We start from the raw sequence: 21,288 nt of genomic DNA on the forward strand, positions 1-21,288 counted from the left end.
ACAAAGAAACAAACATACTGCGGTAGGGATAAAAAGATAAATATTCTATATAAGCATCATCACACGAACAAGCACCAGCACGATTGCAATTGCAAATGTGACATTGATTTTATACAACAGTAGTTCAATAAACAAGTAGTTAATATTAACTGTCTTACATTTTAGACACATTTTAGACTGTTTTTGCTAATGAAAATAGTTCTAAGCAAAGCCACAGCAGAACAGTCGCGCATCTCCAAGCAACACACAGAGGTGTTTCGTTACTGAATGATTCAGCATTTTTGAACAATCGGGTGAGTCAATGATTCAGTGAGCCACTCATAAAGACAGTCACATGCTTTATGTATTGATTGAATCAACCGTTTAAACGAATTGGTTGAATCAGTGACTCGCTCATTAAGACAGTGACTTGCCGCCACCTACTGGTGGTTTCATATTTAAAATTATCATTGCATTTTTCCTACATTTCAGATTTATGTTAAAAAAGTAAAAGTGAAAAAAGTGACGTGACGTGACATGTGGCCAAGTATGGTAACCCATTCTCGGAATTAGTGCTCTGCATTTATCCCATCCAAAGTGCACACACACAGCAGTGAACACACACACACACCGTGAACACACACTCGGAGCAGTGCAAAGCATTGATCTTATAATATTAGTTATGCATTTGCAATTTTATTGTGTAAATGCATTTCTGGAACCTCTCATATTCATTAAACAGTCTGAGTAAATGCATCTAAATGGCACTTTCGATGCAGCTTCAGTGATTCCTCTGCAGTGGAAAGATGGAGTTTGTTGATACTGATTACATTTGAATGGTAACAACCATACAGAGTCTAATAATTCTAACTGAATGTATTGATAAAATTTAAGAATTTGATGTCAATGATGACGTACATTTAGTAAGGTTAGGAAAATATTGCCCATAAAGTTACATAAAGTTAAAAAGTGTCCTAGAAATCAATTTAAGGCGAATATCACAAATATGCTGATTAAAGTAAGAGCTCATAGAGCAGTGATGAGACTATTGCTTCAGAATGGATTACATTTACGCCAAACAACAACAAAAAAAGGCTTTTTTTGCCCCGGACAAATAACTTTGTTTACTCGGACAAGTGAATGACTGATTTACTTAAGCACATGTCAAGGCTTAATGTCGAGCCCTGTATGAATGTCATCCTGCAAAAACCAGTCCCAACATTGACTTTAAATATAATCCATCCTTGAGCAAGTGCTTCAGAGCAGAGCAACACAGAACAAAATGTGCTAAGCAAATGATTTTTGTTCATATCGGACCATGATTATAATAGAAACCAAACACGCCAGCCAAAAGTAAGTTGTTGGTAAAATAAGTTGTTGGTCAGTGTTCTGTTCACACGTTTCACTCTTGTGTCCTGTTAGACAGTACTTGGGTTGTTTTGGTTGGTTTAAAAACAATTTAAACAATTATTAACTGTGATGAAGGGAGCTTTATGAAAAATATAAATGGTGGGCACTGTTTTAACTGTTAGATGAATCACTTGAGTTTTTTTAATACCTCTACTTTGCTGCCCCCTTTTGGCTTTTACCAATAATCTAAAAGAGAAATTAAAGTATGTAATATATGAATGCAGCAGCTAAATATTTGACCATGCCAATACAATTCTTGACCTAATCATTGATATATCTGAAATCAATACAGCTGATCAACTTTGCAGGATTCTAGGCAGATGATTTCATAAATACATAAGTCTTAACATTCGCCACATTAAAAGCTCACTTGAGTACATATAATTAAGTACTTTCCAGATGTCATGAACCGATGAAATTACTGATTGAAGTAAAATAAAAGGAGTCATTCAGTACCAAAATACTGGCTGACAAGATGACTTCAGAGCCTTGCATGATCAGCCCGATTTTATCATCTCTTCATTGGCTATCTGTCAGGTTTTAAAGCTTTGAATGGTGCTATAATCCATCATTTTTCATAGACAGTCACAAAATTCCAGCCATCAAAATCCACATAAAGAGCCTAAAAGATATTTTGTATTACGTACTTTGGAGTAAATATTATGGCATGACTTCATTTTCATTTAAAGTGGGCAACCAAAATGACCATAATCTTGGATCCTGTCATTTATATGCATCATTTAACAGTGGCAGCGATACACATAACCAAGGTTCGACAGTAAATCAAACTGTTATATATAACCTTACAATAATGCCAACTCAAAATTGCATGCAATTTTATCCACATATCAAATAATGACACTGTAAGCGCTAAATAAATTGACTTGGCTTTTGTTGCATTGAGTTCCTACTGTCAGGTCTGTAAATTTGTTACAGTAAATTGTTAGTATTTAATTTGAGATAATTAGTATTACTCGTACTAATTTTGAATCATTTGACATTTAAATGATATTTAAGCACAGGGATGTGTGAAACCAAGAGAATGAAGAGGTTAATGGTCTCCGAGCACGTAGAATCCAAATATCCTTTTAATTTGAACAAAATTTCCCCATTATTTGCTTAAACAAGTTGCACGCATGTTGACACTGTAGTATGTTGTGCACACTTCCTTATGCACAAAATAAATGTCATATCTGCCTCATAAAGAACACAGACACAAGCATATTTTACTAATTAAGACAAACAGAGACATATGTTCAAGTGAGCCATAAAAGCAAACACTGGTTATTGCATGGGACAAAACTGGATGGGTTATGACTGTGACATTGTCTGATGCAGTATAATTAACTATAAGCAAAATACCTGTGTGTGTTTATTTAGGGCTGACCTTAGAGGTTTATGCAGCATAAGCTGAATTCTTTTAGGAGGTTTCTTTGCAGTTTAGGGTCATGCACTTTTTGTGTGCATGATTCAAAATGTACACCCCAGCCCAGCTTCTACCCAGCTAACGGAGAACATGCTCAAACCTTTGGCTAATGTTCACTCTAAATTAATGAGTTACACTTTATTTTGATAGTCTACTTTTAGACATTTGACTAACTTTGCAACCTGTCATCTTACTCTCATTAAAGTATTAATAGACTGTACTTATAGTCAGTAGAATGTGTGTTGGGGGACCATGCGTGTTTGCAGATATAGCAGACATCCACTCCTCTAATGACTGCTAGTTGAAATGTAGTTGCATGTCTAAGGTGGACTATCAAAATAAAGTGTTACCAACAGTAACGTTAAAAAAAATTGTTCAAAGTTATCTGGTCTTTAATAACATCCTCAAAACGTTAGCTATTTAATGCTACATCGTTCCAGGTTTTTTTCCTGAAATGTTTTAGTTTGACACCCGTCTAACATAGCCTATTTAAACATTACAACTTACTAATTGTTTCAAAAAGTTCCGAAAACTTTCAAATGTAACGTTCCCACAACATTTGCGAAATGATAATGGAATGTTCCCTCCGTGTTTGACCACAACCATAACTTTTTTTTAAAAAACATTTAAAACTTTTTGAACATTTAGACAACATCTAGAAATAAGGTTTTCATCCCTTAATGGGATCTTAGAACATATTTTGTATGGGTATATAAAAACGTCCCTGCCATTTCCAAATATGCTATTCTGTGTCTACAGTATTTCTGATTTGCGCTGTATTAAGCAGTATTGACAAATGACATTTGACAAATGTCGCATCTAAATCCACATCTTCTGCGATAAATAAAGCAAACACCGCAAGAGCGTCACCACGGCATGAACTGTCAGACTTGACGGCTCCGTTTTCAATTACTCTCCCGACTGCAAGAGGCAATTAAAATAGCTTTTTCCGGTGTTAACTCCAAAGGTAGATAAATCCAAAATGAATTTTGATTTGCAAATCTGATTAGCCTAGGTGCCGATTTACTTAAGTGATAAGCTGTTTCCTCGGCGCGTGTTGAAGTCTCTCCACCGACGTCCATTAAAATTCGACCTCTTGTCTCCTCGTTAAACTCATCTTGTCTCCTCTCCTGCTCATCTGAACACACGCAAATGTTGCAAGACAGAAACAATCAATCAGTCAATCACAGAGAGCGTTCACTCACTTCAAACAGGGCTGCGTTTCCCAAAAGTATCATAGGAAAGCATTGTTTTTAGGAACAGAAAAAACATGTTTGAGTTGCTTCACGATATACAAAATGAAATTGTAGCCAACACAGTTTGTGCAGTTACATTTATTTAAATTGAATGTTAAAAGTTCATATTGATCATGTTCTATTTTGTAATGTTAATATAAATCACAGTCAGAAAGGTTGCATTTTATGCATGCAACAGGTTGTTACTAGCAGTCCCTTATGTTCAGTTCATCAGTCCAAAAGAAGTTAAATAAAGCGCATCCATCCATAATAAAAAGTGCCTCACACGGCTCCGGGGGGTGAACAAAGGCCTTCTGTAGCGAATCGATGCGTTTTTGTAAGAAAAATAACCATATTTAAAACGTAATAATCACTTTAATCTAGCTTGCGCTCACTGTTGTACACTGGAAGCAGTTCCGGGCGGATGACGTAAGATGTCGGCGTTGCGCATGCGCCGCTAAGAAGTGATGAATGCGGAAGCACAGCGGAAAGATCAAAACAAAACAACGGTCACGAATTAGAAGTACAAAATGAGGATTTGTAAAGAAGAATGTCGGAGGATTTCGATATAAGCCAAGAGGAGACTGGTTTTCCTTTGCTAAAGTAAGGAAACTGCTTCTTTTGCTCCTGTAAACAAATTTTGATTTTCACGAGACTCACCGGCGCATGCGCAACGCCGACATCTTACGTCATCCTCCTGGAGCTGCTTCCGTGTACAACTGTTGGCACAAGCTAGATTAAAGTGATTATTACATTTTGAATATGGATATTTTTCTTACAAAAACGCATCGATTCGCTACAGGAGGCCTTTGTTCACCCCCCGCAGCCGTGTGAGACACTTTTTATTAGAAAGAAGGAAGTCATATACACCTAGGATGGCTTGAGGGTGAGTAAATAATGGGCTAATTTTCATTTTTGGGTGAACTATCCCTTTAAGTTTTGGTGGTAACACTTTATTTTAAGGCCCAATTCTCACTTTTAACTAGTTGCATATTATGATGCACATTACTGGCGTATTGGCCGTTTATATACTTATAAAGCTCATATTCATGCCTTATTCTGCATGAACATATTGTAAATCCCTTAATCCTACCCCATACCTCAATTTAACAAATATCTTAATTAGCAGCAAATTAGGAGTTTATTGAGGCAAAAGTCATAGTTAATACTAAGAATTATTTTGGTTACCTGGGCTTTCAACAGAGGGTCTTTCAAGTTTTACAGTTTTAGGAAACATATGTAAAAAAATACATAGGCCTACCAATATGTTAAAAAACTGTTATGCAAGCTAAAATCCATCATCCACTTTAATAACTCTAAAGTGTATTATAAAGTGTTTTTTACCCAAAAAATGGAAATTCTGTCATTAATTACCCTCATGTCGTTCCAAACCCGTAAACCCATTGTTCATCTTCGGAACACAAATTAAGATATTTTTGATGAATTCCGAGAGCTTTCTGATCCTCCATGGACCGCTTCATCTCCTCTGCGTCACCCTGGCACCATTTTGGAGAGTATCAAAATGTATGTTTGTTTTCTTTGCACACAAAATGTATTCTCGTGGCTTCATAAAATTCTGATTGAACCACTGATGTCACATGCACTACTTTGCCGATGTTTTTGGTACCCTACCTTTCTGGGCCTTGATCGCATAAGGACCCTTGCTGTCAATGGAGGACCAGACCAGAGAGCTCTCGGGAATTCATCAAAAATATCTTAATTTGTATTCCGAAGATGAACGAAGGTCTTACGGGTTTGGAACGACATGAGGATGAGTAATTAATGACAGAGTAATTCATTTTTGGGTGAACCATCCCTTTAAATCATGTGTATTTTATTTACACTTTTGAATCCTACGTTAATATAAACTGATATTAAATATATTAAACAGAGTTAAAATGATTGATATGCACTATAGATTAATATAAAATGTATATATGAAATTAAAATGTTAAGAACGCCCCACAAGGATCAGTAATGCCCCCAATTTTATTGTATCTTGTGGGGACATTTTTTTGGTCCCCATAAGAAAAACAACAAATACTACTTTATGTAAAAATGCAGAACATTTTCTATAAGGGGGTTTTTCTATATGAGGGGTTAGGGTTAGGCGATAGAATATACAGTTTGTACAGTATAAAAATCATTATGTCTATGGAAAGTCCCCCATTAAAACACGGAAACCCCACGTGTGTTTGTGTCTGGAGGAAGGAAAAGTGCAGTGATCTCTCCATAATAAGGGAGGATGACGTCGACACAGTCTCTAAAGCGGGGAGTGAAAAGGGTCCAGAAGCAAGGGCTCCAAGAATAAAACTCGCGATGCTATAATGAGAGATGAAGACAAATGATAACTCGTTTCATATCCGTTCGACTGTCATTACGGAGATCTAAGAAAAAAATCCGTTCTGTGCTCATAAGGATAACAAAGTGACGCACAGAAAAGTTTAAAGAGCAGACTGGAAGAGAGAGAGAGAGAGAGAGAGAGAGATTTTCATCTCATTGTCGTTGCAGACTCTACCGGAACGCATTCGTTCGCTGCCGTAGGTATGTGAACCACTGCTGGAAGAAACCGGTATTCTGTGAGCAGTAATTCGGTTTTGAGATAAAAGTAGGCTGTTTTGAGAGTACATATTTGTTTGGAGTATTTGTAGTTGAAGAGACACCTGATACTGTCATTAAACTAATAGAGGGACAAAGGAACGATACAATTTGGAACGTCGAAGGATTAAAGTTTTTAAATGTTTCTCTGTGTTCTATTTCATATCTTTATCTTATACAGAATGATGTCGAGCAGCAAAACGACTCTTGCTTTCCTCATCCACGGGCTCCTCGTACAATGCAACGTGTTGAGTTACCCCAACATCAGGTACGGAAACTTACCACCCGTCTCACCTAACGCTCGGTAACGATTTGGATTTTGAGGATTTGGTTGTAGCGAAGTTGGACGATAAAACTTTGGCCTATAACACTATTAAATGAATAAAGCGTTTAAGCGATTTTAAGCGTTTTATTGACAAGTGTCCGATCCCAAACATTTGAACAGATGTATTTTTTGTTGGCCGTATGTCTAAATAAGAAATAATAACAAACAAGTTAGTGTTCTATGAGCGTTCTTTGTTTCGCGTAGATTCGAACGATTTGAAAGAACGGCAAAAGTGTGAACGCGCTTTGATTAGAATGTACAATTGATTTAATTTTATAACGCGATTTTATTATGATCGTCAATAACTTTAAGACATCTTACTCTGCATAATAAAGTGTAATATACACAAAACTATGTATCACATGTCCCAAAGCAAGAACACAATTAGGACAAAACTTTAAAGCAATTTTACAGAACTGTCTTTACTATTTTGTTGTTATAGGCTATGTATTTTAAATATTTAGAGCACGTTTACTTCACAGTAATAGCCTGTGTTAATTACTTGCGAATGAAATGAGTTCATGTCTTGTTACAGAACTGCAGGATTTGACGAGGAGGGAAACTCATTAACGGATCTAACCTTTGACAGTGACCAGATCACTATTCGAAGCTCTCCTTCAGTTACTGAAGACGCATACACGTTATACAGTCCTCCATCGAAAAGGTGATTCTTCTTTCTTCCACTAGATCTCCTATTATATTTCTAGGCATTCCCAAAATGGGACCCGTTTGTTTATCGGTGTGATTCCAATATACTGGGTTCTAGAACGCTTTGTCCTTTTTCTCTAACGCAGGGGAGCAAGCATGATAGAGGACGACAATGAGCCGCTCTCAAAGCGCCACTCGGACGGGGTTTTCACGGACAGCTACAGTCGCTACCGGAAGCAAATGGCCGTAAAGAAGTATCTGGCCGCAGTCCTTGGCAAAAGGTATAGACAGAGATATAGAAGCAAAGGACGGTGGCTCGCCTATTTGTAGCCTTTTTCAAATGCATCTATCATGTACATGTACAGCTTTTGGGGCAAGTTAGTCACTACTAAGACTACTATGAAGATGTGTCCTTAAGACATTAAGACAAATATTTTGATAATAATATTGTTTTTCTTTTGTACTGAAGCACCTGACAATGCAACGATCTTCCTTGTGGACCAGTCGTTTAGTTTTACCAATACTAACAATGCTATTTATTTATTCATTCATGTTTGTTTCAATACCTTGTCTGTTAAATACATAAGTCCGAATGTGATTAAATAAATAGTCTAAAAGACAATCACTACATTGAATGATACCTTCCTTTTCCTCCTGACATTAAGAAAGAAGTTTTTTTTATTTACAACAGCCCTGAAGACTTAGATTTGCACCAATTTCTACAAGACGATGAGATTGTGGCATTTTTGTTCGATTTGCTGACAGTTGCCTCCTGAATTCCCGGTGAGTTTCTAAGGCTCAGTGCCATAGTGCTTTTTTGAGGGGTCTCTCTCATCTCTTCCATGCTTTTACTCGCGTCAAGTTCTTCCCACTGTCATCTTTGGCTTAAATCTCACACGCCATTAAACACGTTTTCTTTTCTTGCACAAACCTTTCCGAAAAAAAAAAGAGCTCCTTGAGACCCGTTCACACCATGGACAATAACTATGACAAAAGCTGTAACTATAAAGGTTTATTAATTTCCAGTTCTATGTGAATATGGAAGTCCAAATATTGTTGGAATCACTTTTAAGAATGTTTTTTTTTTTTTTTCAGCTGATGAACAATAAAAACTTTGACAGCCAATCAGAATCCACCTGACTTTGGCGAGCTTGAGCATTTAAAGCAGCAGACAACAAACCTATTAACTATTTTTAATGTGAACTGAACAGGCCTTTATTGTGTATATAAATGTTAATTAAATCTGCATCTTCAAACACTCTGATTCACACAGATGACTCTTTTTGAAACACTGTCCAGTCCTTCCTGCTTTTCACTTATTGCATGCAATTGCTCCCCTTTGAAATCTCACAAGCAAGAAAAACTGAAATCCATCTATGAATGCATGTGTAATGTGTATTCGACTTGATTACAATGGTTCAGACATATAAATGTTTCTTTCTTTGTTCTTTTTTTTCACAATTTTCTATCTTTCTCACATTGCCCACCTCTCACATCAGCGGCAAATGTCTGTTCTTTGTCTATGACCATAAAGCAGTTAATCAATGGAGACGTGTGTCTCTGCATTTCGGTCACATCTGTGTGGTTATAAGTATCAGTAGGTCATTGTTAGATGAGTTGGGTGTGACACATAACAGATATATTCTAATAATCCCTTTATGCATGCAAGACAAATAATATTGTGAAAGATGAAATAAAAGACTATATGTTTTGAGGTAAAACCAACTGTTAAAAGCATTCCTCCAAATTACATCACAGTTTTTGGCAGTGTTATATATGCTTAAGCTTGTTAGTGAGATGTACATGTTTGCATATGCATATTATAATGTGTTTGCGTGTAAAAGGGCGAACATGTGAAATCAATCTGTGTTTAATTCTGCATTCTCCTGCAGGCTTTGTGACACAGGAGGCAGCTAGCGGCTTGGGGGCCTTTGCTTCATCTTTAAAATGGCCACCAATTTCAGATGGCACATTAGTGGCCCTCCAAATGCTGCAATCACCTGCTCACACATCTCCTATTTCTCACATAACATACCTTGTTCAAATGCCACCTGGCTTTCTGGTTATTCGATTTAACTTCTCTATGCATAGTGTGCTGTATCATTTATTAAACAATCTCAGCCTTGAAATTCATTTTGTGTGCAGAGACTGATAGTGCCCAAAGCCTTACTTAAACATGAAGATAAATCTCTGTCTTGTGTTGATCGTTAATACAATAACACATGGGAGCCACACAAGGGCACCATTATATATGTAAGAAACAAACAAAAAAAAAAAAAATCTGTGTTGTAAGATTTGTATAAATAAATTTTTGTAAACAACAATTTCGTCTAATCTTTGATGATTATGAAGAAAACAAAGTCTCCAATAACACAAATATCATAAATATATGGATACATGTACAATATACAGTATATAACACACCTGCAAGTAATGAAAACATTTAGAAATATCACGCCTTCACAAACAAAATGTGATATGCCATCAATAAATATAAAATTCAGAAAATGTGATGTCAGATTATTTAAATAAATAAATAGAAATATAACCCACGATCTCAGAAAAAAGGTACGAAAGCTGTCACTGGGGAAGTACCTTTTCAAAAGGTACACTTTTGTACCTTTTAGGTACTAATATGTACCTTTAAGGTACCAACAAGCTCATTTTTTTTTCTGTGATCATTTCTACCTCTTTCTTCTTCCTTTCTCCTCTCTCTACCTTCCCCCTCTATAACACTGACTGTTATAAACCAGACTACCGAAACACAGTGAGACCCTTTTATATGACTATTCACAAAGGCTGAATCCAAAAATGCATACTTCCCTACTATAAAGATGGCGAAAAGCAGTATGTGAAATAATATGTCCGAATTCAAAGTATTTAAAAAAACAGTAGGCAAAAGTACCCGTTAACACCCGGTCATGCATGAAAAAAACAAAAAATACTGTCATGTACCGTGAAACCGGTATAATTTTGAAAAATACCGTGATATAAATTTTTGGTCATACCGCCCAGCACTAACTTATCGATCTCATTATCTAATTACAGGTTTACCTGCTGTATCTCTTTCTCTTCTATTTCTCTTCTCCCCCATCACCTGCATCCAGGTGATACTTTTAAAGCTATGACCGCATCTCTGCTAGAATATCTGTCTGATTTTGCATATAAAAAAGTGCTTTTAATGGGCCCTGTAGTATGTTTGAATAATGAATCTCCAACAGTCCCTTCATATTAAAAGACAAGAGTATTTTAATCTACTAGCGTAGTTCCACATCACGTCATTTGGGTAATATCATGTGCGTAAATTGTGTGTGTGTGCATTAACCTTCATGAGTAGAGATTTCTATTTCTATTATTAGAAAGTTATGAATGACACAACATTTTAGATTATTACTTTACCAAAGGCTGTTATGATGAACAATGTCTACAACATTCAACAATAAAACAGTAATTGTGGTTCAGGACTGGGAGATATTTGTTTGGTATTTACATTTACAATACAATATTGCAATTCTTAGTTTTCAATAAACACTTTATAGCATCCGTGACTGGCTATACATATGTATTGAGCAAAGTTACATGAAATCTAGTGTACACACAACTACAAACCATTTTTGAATGCATCTAAATGTAATATCCTGTTAACGTAGAGACAATACTTTTATGGCCGCTGAAAATCCAGTTCAATAAAATCCTTGCATCGATGCAATAAAATTAGCAAACAAAAATATACCAGTGCATCTTTCTCTAGAAATACCCCTTCAGTACTTTACATGGTGATATGAGAAGTGATATGCTTCTCAACTGATTTTGCTATATCTGATTGCACAGTAACTTACATATCATATCTTAAAAATATCCAAAGGTTTGCAGAGAGCTGTCAACAAAGCTTTGTTAGAAAAAGATAGTTGATTCAGGACAGTAAAGGGGAGGATTTGAGATTTAACAGGATAATTAACCTTTAGGAGGTCATTACAGAGGAATAAAAGACTCATTTTGCTGGAAATGTCAATGGTATAACATTTGCAGCAAAGAAGCAAGCTCTAATGACCGAGACCTTATCCAAAGAGAAGTATTCTTTCTCCTGTAACACTTTCGCTCGCTCTAAATGTCAGCCCCTTAACTTCTTCCTTTCCTTCAGATTTTTCACCATTATTTACTTTTTCTCACTTAGGCAGGTTCTTCTTCTGATTCTTTTTCTCTCCTTACGTCAGTGTCTTTGACATGAAATTAAATCACAAATTTTAAGCTTTCTTAATGTGATGTATTTGAAAAGTGTTCAATACCACAATGCGCCAGTCACTTGATGTCCAATGTAAAACCTGGGCCCTGAAGCAAAGCCAGTTGAGAACCACTGTTTCCTATAGAAAATATAATAGAAATGAAAATATGAGGTTTCTCAGAACCACATCAACGTTTATATTAGACTTTCCAATTAACTGTCACTGCCTTGTGTTGATGCATGACTCGAGTTTGTTGTGTTTCAGCCTTCTGGTTATTTTCCTTTTTTCTGCTAAAACACTTTAACCCTCTGGTATTCCACACTAGTATTCTCTGTGGTCAAAAATGACAAGAGACAATAATCATATAGGAATTGTATTTTTATGAAATTAATGTATTATAACTTATTTGAATAATATTAAATATTTTGTGTTTCGAGGGATTTCATGGTATCCACCTTCTTCTTCGTGTAAAAATGGGCATGGCCATTTGTAAATTTTATGGGTCTTGGGTCTATTTTTAGCATATATTTAGCATAATCTTAATTATGAACACACTGGTTTGTAATGCAAACAGATTGATTGTTTACTGCACGTTGTTATTCTTCTTGCTAGCGGCTAATGAAACGGAAGTCTCGCCCATAGGCTTATTTCCGCATTTAGGAATAAGGTGGATAGAAAATAATGAACCATTTATTTCTATATAAAATAGAAATATTAGAAAAAGCACTTTAATATTATTTTCAATTAAAATAAACATAAAGCAAGGTATTTACAATGAAAAGCATAAGTAACATGGTGTATCCCCCAGTAACAATTCCTTACATTTATTAAGTTTTTCATTTTTATATATTTAGACATTATCAAAAGATTTTTGTCAGACTGTTAGAAATTGCATTTTGCATACAGCCCTGTTTTTGTAGCCTACACTGTTTTTGTTAGTTCGGACTTGACTGGGAAATGCCGTTTATGGCATAAACATTTAAGTAAAGATACGATTAATATGATATGTCAGCATCACTGAATAATTGTAACGTTATCATTAATGCTAGCGATTATCGTTAGCATTAGCTTCGTTTAAATGCTGAAAACTTAGGCTACACATTACATCTGAACATAGAATACAAACTATTTAAACAGAAACGAGATTAAAAACAGTGTATGTATGAAAATAAACTTACTTTGGCATTAACACACTCTTATTTATGCTTGAACACACTTGAGCTCTTGGCAGTGTACAGCGATAAGCAGGCGTTTTTCAACGGCTCTGAGGATAACGAACTCTAGGGGCGGGGCTAAGCTACAGCTGTCAATAATTCCCCAACAGCCAATCAGAGTTAATTTACTAATCCTTTTCAAAAGATTACGGCCATACTTGTCCTGAACATCGTGTAGAAAAAGAAGTGAGAAAGCATTTTATTACACATAATTTAACACCTTCATTGCTGTTTGTTTATTTATTTCTTTTTATTATTATTTATTTATTTCCATAAATTCTCAAAAAATTTGCTCTGTGTTAGCCTACTGTCACACCAGTTATTTTGTACGCTTATGCTGGGTATGTGTGACAGTTCAGCCTATAGAAGGCTAATTGGCTAATGGCATTTAACACACTGTTCAGAATGAGCTAATGAATTCACTGTGGGATACTGAAACACAAAAATAGCAGTTGCATGCTGGGAGTAACACCTATTGCCCTGTTGAAAAAAACAGCATATGCTGGTTAGGTATGTTTTGACGCTGGGATGCTGGTTTAAGCTGGTCCTTTGCTGGTTTATGCTGGTCATGTGCTGGCAAAGGACCAGCATAAACCAGCAAAAGGACCAGCATAGACCAGCTTAAACCAGCAAAGGACCATCTTAAACCAGCAAAGGACCAGTCTGACATACACTCTACCACCAATCAACAAAGAGGGACATGGTATAACGGTTGACTAGTTCCCTTGTATCTTTCTTTTTTTGGACATGTCCTTTTATAAATATTTACAAAATAGCCCACAATCTGAAACTGAGTTCGCATTTTACCCTTTCTGTCAATCAGAGCATCCAAAATCTACTGCGGGTAGGAACTATTTTACGTTTGCATTACATTTACATTAATTCATTTAGCAGACGCTTTTATCCAAAGTGACTTACAATTGAGAATTCATCATAAAGAGGCAAATAAACACAGAAAGTGCTCGTGATACAAAGTTTCAGACATTGTTCAGATTAGTACTAGACAGGGAGGGATTATATTAGGATGCAGTCAAATGTTGACTATAAATTTTCAGCTGTTGCTTGAAAATTGTCAGGGATTCAGCATTCCTTGTGTGGCTGGGAAGATCATTGCACCACCCAGGAACAGTGAAAGAAAACGTTCTGGAAAGTGATTTTGTGACTCTCTGTGATGGTACCACGAGGCGTCGGGGATTTGGGTTTGAGTCCCACCTGGGTTGTGTTTGAAGCACTACACGAATTCAATGGTAATTTGTTTAATTTACTTTAGTTAATTTACTCTGCGATCGTTAAAATGTATGTTCTATAGGATGAGTATGAGTGCATGGAATTCAGACATACTACATCAGCGATGTTTTTGGTTAAAAGCCTGGAATAAGGTCTGTGTTTAACTCAAGCTCACGATATTTTTGTGTTTTATTCTACAACATAAAATATATCCACAAGTGTCTAAATGGAACTACAGGGACATTAAACGGCATTGCATCGAACAGATAAACTCATCTACTCACTAGTCACTTTAATAGCCTCATTGTGTTTATAATGGCGCTATTGCAAACTATTTTAACTCAAACATTCAGGGAAAATGTTTTTAAATAAAGACTGAATAAGCTTAATGGTGGTGACCGCGGTGTAGTTCGTTTATAGACTACGTTTAGCTTTTAAGCGGATTGAATTTATGCTTCAAAATTGTGTTTATTTGTGAAGACTATCATGATGAATACAACATTTAAGAATCGTAAACTTTCATTGGTCACTGTTTCAATGGGAAAATCCTATTAGTGTAAAATCTCTCATTCTCTCAGGTAACATTAGTGTCGTCCAGTCATCTAGTGTGCTGATGTCTTTCCTGCTAGTCTTGTAGGAAGCACTGGAACATATTCATAATTTACTCATGGTTTGGCACTAAAACGAAGACACTTCCGCTTTTACAGGATCCTCGAGGTGTTACTGTGGCAATGGTCTGCATGGAGGTGCTGCATGAGGAAGAGCAATAAACATAGAAGTGACATAGTTCAACTTTAAAGATCCCTGTCCTTTTTTATTCATGCACTGAGCAGCACTTGAATGCAAGAACAAGTCCTATTTGATTTGATAAAGCTGCAGTCAGAGGAAGCTTCTTTGCATTAGATTGAGTTGTGAAAAACAAGTGCACTTAATTGTATTGAATGTGCCCTTGTAGTGTACTTCAAATCTTAAAAAATAGACTTGTAATAAAATGAACTTGCAGATAATATAATACCTGTATAACGAGGAACAGGTAAGTGTACTTAAAGAGACACTTTTATGACTGTTTTGTAACACACTTTTAAAAAGTGCAATTATGAAACAATGTCAAATAAACTTATCTACCTTATGAGGTTTAGAGAATGATAGACTTTAAAGTACATTTTAAATCATTATTTTGATCATACAATAATACATTAATTTGATTAAACTTTAAGGTTACATACAAACATTTAAAGTTAATATATTTTAAAAGTACTGTTGCATCATCATTGGAACTTACATTATGTGTATGTATGTATGTTTATCATAAATGCTTAAATGCTTGTCAGTACATTCAGCAGTATATATATCAAATAAAGATGTTCTTAAGACCTTACATGCATTTCATATAGTTTTAAAATACATCTTCATTTAAATGCACTTAACTTAATTGGGTGCAATTAATTATTAAACATTATATTCAATTTACACTTTTGTATATTCTTTAAAAGCAATATTATTCCAGTAATAAATACCTTTTTTTAAAAGCATCCATTAAAAAGGTCAACACAACTCCAATTTTCATGCTTCAAAAAGTGCAAAGGACAATGTAAAAGTAATCCGTATGAATCGAGCGATTTAATCCATGTCCTCTGAAAAGATACAATCACTTTGTATGATGAACAGATCTCGGTATAGTTTACACAATACCAGTTTTACCCTTTTAACATTCAGTACATTCACTGTAAAAAAAAATCCGTAAAATTTACGGTAAAAAACCGACAGCTGTGGTTGCCGGAATTTTACCGTAAAAAATACGGTAGCAACGTTTTAGGTTTTACAGTTTTAACTTAAATTTACAGTTAAATACCGTAATTTCATTAACTGATATAATGTTAATATACCAACCTATTGAAGTACTGAAATCTGTTCTGTACCTTTGTAATACACTGATAACCACCAAATCCAGGTGGTGATGAGAAATGTAATGCCCAATACAGTTTTTCACCGTATATAGTAGGGGAATTTACCGTTAACCATTTAACAGGTTTTTACTGTAGCATTTTTACAGTCTTTTACCGTTAAATTCACTGTCATTTTTTACTGTGTTGGCTTTGAAACGATGAGTATTGTTTGTGTGCTGTGTACTTGAGCATGCTCTTCCTCTTTCCTTTCACCACAATATGTGAATTAAAACAAGTAAGAAACATTAAACATTAAAACTGAGTGGTAAGAACACATCCTGACATATATTTCTGCGTGTACACAGATCTTCAGATGAAATATTTACTGCTTTCCTCACTCTGAGGAACAACGCTTCCCGGTAAACACACATAACCACACGACAGTTTGCTGTGTTTTGTTACTGAATTATTGAATTGGAGTTTGAATGTAACATCAAAGCAGATTTCTCTTCTCTGTGCATGCCTGACATTTTATTTGAAATTAATTTTTTGAGAGTATTTTTATCAGGTTTATATGGTTTTGCAACACTTTCAGACCTTTCGCATTTTAATCTGGACTAAAACATAGCAGTCCAGAAAAGATAGATATTGGTTGAAAATGTTCTGATTCTTTATATTATTGTTCGTTATAGTTGTGTTCTTTGCTATATAAAACTCACAATTTTGAAAAGAATAGTCTGAATTGTGAGATATAAACTCACAATTGTGAAAAAAATTCAGAATTGTGAGATAAAAAGTCATTAGCTTTATGTTCTTTTTTAAGATTTTTTTGCAGAAACAAGCTTGTTACAGTTCTCACAGTTCTGACTTTTTCCCCCTCACACTTTTTTAGTGTATACTTACAATTCAGACTTTTTTTTTAGTTTATATTTTCTTTAGTTTGTTTGGTAATTCTGAGAAGAAAAGTCAGAATTTTGAGATGATAACTTGCAAGAAAAAAAAATCAGAATTGTGAGGAAATAAGTCAGAATTGTGAGACTAAAAGACCTTTTTAAAATTTTTATTTTATTGCAAGACTTTTTTTCTCTTGCAAACGTGAGTTTATTCAGACTTTATTTTCTCAGAATTACAAGCTTATACAGTAGCAAAGTTGCGTTTTTAACATTTTTCTTTGGAAAAAAAACTTTTTTTTTTCTTCTAACACTTCTTACTTCATAATGTATCTTGCAATTCTGAGAAGAAAAGTCCAAATTGTGAGATAAAAAGACAACTACATTTTTATTTTTTTAATTATTATGGCAAGATAAAATATATATAATAATAAAAAAAAGAAAAAAGAAAAAAAAAAGAAAAAGAAGAAAAAAAAAAAAAAAATATATATATATATATAAAAATTAAGGGACCTTTTATATCCCTTTGGATGTTTTTACCGAAAGAAAAGAAAAGAAAAGAAAAGAAAAAAAGAAATTTTAAAAAGTGCTTAAATAAATTAGGTGATTTTTAAAAGGAACTCTCCTGTTCCTTTGGATGTTTTAAAGAAAAAAATTAAGTAAATAAATAAATAGCTGATTAAATAAACTCTGAGATTCTTAAGATAATCTTCCTGTCTTTTTGGGGTGTTTAAAAAAATAGAAATAATAAAAATAAATAAAATATATATATATATAAATCGTACAATTGGTCAAGGTCAAGGTATCTTTATTAGTACCCGAAGGTATAAATTTGTTGTGCAGACAAGAAGTTCAGCAGTCCATAAAAACAATTCCATAGAAACATCAACATACTATAATCTATATCAGAAAAATATAAAACACCAAGAAAGTCATGACAATGTACCTTCACACACATACTCCCACCCCTAAAACAAAAGTGCCAACGCTAGCAAAGAATGTCATCTGTTACTATTTGTATTTAATAATTCTATCGCTGCAGGTACAAAAGTATTCCTATATCTATTCCTATATCAATGGTGAGGTTTTATTTCACAATTCAGACTTTGTTTATCAGTTTTTCTAGAAATTATGAGTTTATATCTTGCAATTCTGAGAAGAAAAGTCCAAATTGTGAGATGATAACGAATAATTGTGAGGCAAACGTCTGAATTGTGTGACATAAATTCAGAATTGCAAGAATTTCATTCTGTGGTGAAAATAAGCTTCCATATGTATTCTCTTCAAGTGCTTATTGAAAGTGCTTTGCTTCACAGTGACTGAGGCTTTCTGAGAGGAGATGTATTCCTGACCTCCACAGGGGCCCGTCAGACAGCGTTTGAAGCGTCGGATCCTGTCAGCAGAAAGAGCTCCACAGGGTCGGAGGTCAACACGAGTGACAAGCATGTCTCGCTGAGAGGCATTCTGGGACATTTGCCCTTCTGCAGAGTGAGAAAGAACCCCAGTCGCCTCTGTGGGCAGATACACACATCTCAGTCACAACACCAATAAAGGTCTCCTTGTCATCTTTATTCCTCCCAAAACTGCACACATATAGACAAAGATGTACGTGTTTATGTAAAAATCCCCTTCTGATTCTTCATGTAATCCCAGACAGACTGATGATGATCAGATCAGATCTCTGTGTGGAGCACTGGCTGCTGTCAGACAGAAATCTCACTGGATTATTACAATTAATGGCAAAATGAATGTTTGAAAATGTAAACTGATATTTCCTACTGACTTAAAACCATTTTTAGTTGGTGAAAATACTTGTGGCCTTAGACGTTTGCACAGTATATATATAATTTAATACTGCCCTGAATAAACTATTTACAACAGTTATTTACATTATAGTCCACAATAAAAAATAAAAAACGGAATTTGCAAAAATATCAATTTCAACAGTGTTAATAATCAAGCTTTTTTTTGTAAACTTTTGAACTGGTTCATTTGTGTAAATTCAGTTATTTTTTATTTAGTATATTTTTATTTGGTGTAAATTGCATGCTTTTTACTTTAAAATGACTTAAAATTATAGTAAAAGTATGGACATACTATGGATATACTACAGTATACTGAGTGAAAATTGTATTCAAATCGAAAGTATTGAGCCAAAAAACACACTTGAGTATAAAAAGACATTCTTATTTAAAGGCAGAGTAAGTGATTTCTGGTAGCCAATGTTGATATTTGAAATCACCAAAACAAACACGCTCCTACCCCAAAAGGGTCTTGCCCCTATTTTGATAGCTCCGCCCCACACATACGTACGCAACCCAGCCAATCATTCTCTCTTGTGAATTAATTTCATATTTATGAAAATTAATATATATATATATCATTGCAATTAAATGTTATAATTGGATCACAAACCTCACAAAAGTTTGGAAAATTGCAACTTTAAGAAATATATAAGGGAAAGATGTCATGCAACAGTTCATGCATTTAGACTGATTACAAATAAAGTTTATCACATTTAGTCTTGACAGTTCAAAAACAGCTTACATTGTGCTTATTGGAGTAATATGTTTTACTAAAGTGAATAGTTATCACTTTACAAATCTTTTTGATATTTGATATTGTGTTCCAAGATTTAAATTGTATTCTTTTATTCTCATTGAGCTACCTTACAAGTTTCGTAATTCGCCATGTCTGTGTGAAATTACAACCCACACTAAAATAGAAAAATGTCTGATTGTTTTCATGAAAGAGGGCTGCAGAATACACAAAGAGCCTGTTCTCATTAACAAGGGTTATTTCAGGTGGAAATGCCCCGCCGTTGATCTCAGTCATGCATCAGAGATTTTATTTTCTGCTCCTGTCAATCATGCTGACAGCATTTTTATTGTTTTTATTTTTTCAATAACATTTACAATTCCATGTCTATCTGTCTCACCATCGATTGACAGAATGTCAAACCCCACAGAAACACAAACATTTACCAGAAATTAAAATGAACAAAGATCCTCTTATTGTGTGACATGAATTTTGTATTGTAACAGAGCATTTCTTTTTCTTTTTTGCATTATATTTGTAGCTAGAAACATTTATTTATTAGCTATGACATTTATTCAGACACGTTAGTGAAAAAGGAAAAGTGTAGTAAAATAAAACAAGATATTTTTTAATAGTATGCAGTATGCATAGTATGAATCATACCATTTTCAGTATGTACAAAGTACATGAAAGATCTACTAAAAAACATTCAGAATAGTCAGTATTTAGTTTCAAAAAGTTAGAAGCACTCATGGTTTCAGACCATGAATGCAGTTGTTAATTAATGGTGGTGAGGTAGAAGGAAATTTAAGGCATGCTGCTGAATAATCAGACCCATGGAAAACATATAAATTAAAAAGAGAAGTGGACCGAGAACCGAGCCTTGTGGAACACCTCAAAGGGAAACAGTTTATGACGTCTGTTTTTTAATACAAACAAACATGCTGCCTATCCCGAAAGAATTTGCCCAAATATGCGGTACAACAGAATACAATGTGTGGACTACCATATATCACCGAGCAATACACTTAACCTTCCAGTGAACTCCACTTTCATTTTCCAGTGTGACAAATTTTGATTAACTTTTTTCTTGAGTCATTATTTTATCTGATTTTTCTGACCATATTTTAATGTATGCAATGCAAAATGACCACTGTTTGCCACACGGAATTAAACATGAAGGGTCGATTTAAGTCATGTGACAATTTAGTCATACTGTTGTACCATAATGTTCACCATGTCAAAAAAAAAAATCGTTTTTAAAAGTTGTTTTTATTAACACTGCATAATAATTATTATTATTATAATAATAAAAATAAATAATATTAAATAAAAAAAAAATTTAATTTTTTTTTATCTTATTTGATCCCATTATAATTAGTTACCAAATTATTATGATGAAATTGTACACAATACTTTAAGTTTTGCTGATGTAAGAAATGAATAAAGGATAAAACCAGCCAATATTGTCACCTTGCATGATACAAATGGGCATCTAACTCTCCTGAATTTAAAGGGGTCATATGATGCTTTTTTAAAGATCATTATTTTGTGTATTTGGTGTAACAGAATATGTTGACATGCTTTAATGTTCAAAAAACACATTATTTTTCAAATACTGTGCATTATTGTAGGTCCTCTATGCCCCGCCTCTCTCAAACGCTTCGTTTTCTACAAAGCCCCCTCCTT

The 21,288-nt window shown here is 34.5% G+C and overlaps 1 protein-coding gene across 1 annotated transcript; it reads left to right on the forward strand.

The window, feature by feature from the left end:
- The first annotated feature begins 6,420 nt into the window (after positions 1 to 6,420).
- Positions 6,421 to 7,951, forward strand: adcyap1a (adenylate cyclase activating polypeptide 1a). The gene is made up of 4 exons (XM_016538926.1): positions 6,421 to 6,594; positions 6,830 to 6,916; positions 7,509 to 7,637; positions 7,768 to 7,951. Exons 2-4 carry the CDS (start codon positions 6,831 to 6,833, stop codon positions 7,949 to 7,951), a joined length of 399 nt encoding a protein of 132 aa, XP_016394412.1. The 5' UTR covers positions 6,421 to 6,594; position 6,830.
- The last annotated feature ends 13,337 nt before the right edge of the window (positions 7,952 to 21,288 follow it).

The sequence above is a fragment of the Sinocyclocheilus rhinocerous genome, unplaced genomic scaffold (genome assembly GCF_001515625.1).
Source record: "Sinocyclocheilus rhinocerous isolate Xijiao unplaced genomic scaffold, SAMN03320098_v1.1 scaffold547, whole genome shotgun sequence".
Taxonomy (NCBI): Eukaryota; Metazoa; Chordata; class Actinopteri; order Cypriniformes; family Cyprinidae; genus Sinocyclocheilus; species Sinocyclocheilus rhinocerous.

What these genes read in the sequence shown, in the direction of transcription:
- adcyap1a (XM_016538926.1), top strand. Translation starts at nt 6,831, where the DNA reads ATGATGTCGAGCAGCAAAACGACTCTTGCTTTCCTCATCCACGGGCTC. An exon ending in TTGAGTTACCCCAACATCAG is followed by an intron (nt 6,917 to 7,508) that starts GTACGGAAACTT and finishes GTCTTGTTACAG; the next exon opens with AACTGCAGGATTTGACGAGG. An exon ending in TACAGTCCTCCATCGAAAAG is followed by an intron (nt 7,638 to 7,767) that starts GTGATTCTTCTT and finishes TCTCTAACGCAG; the next exon opens with GGGAGCAAGCATGATAGAGG.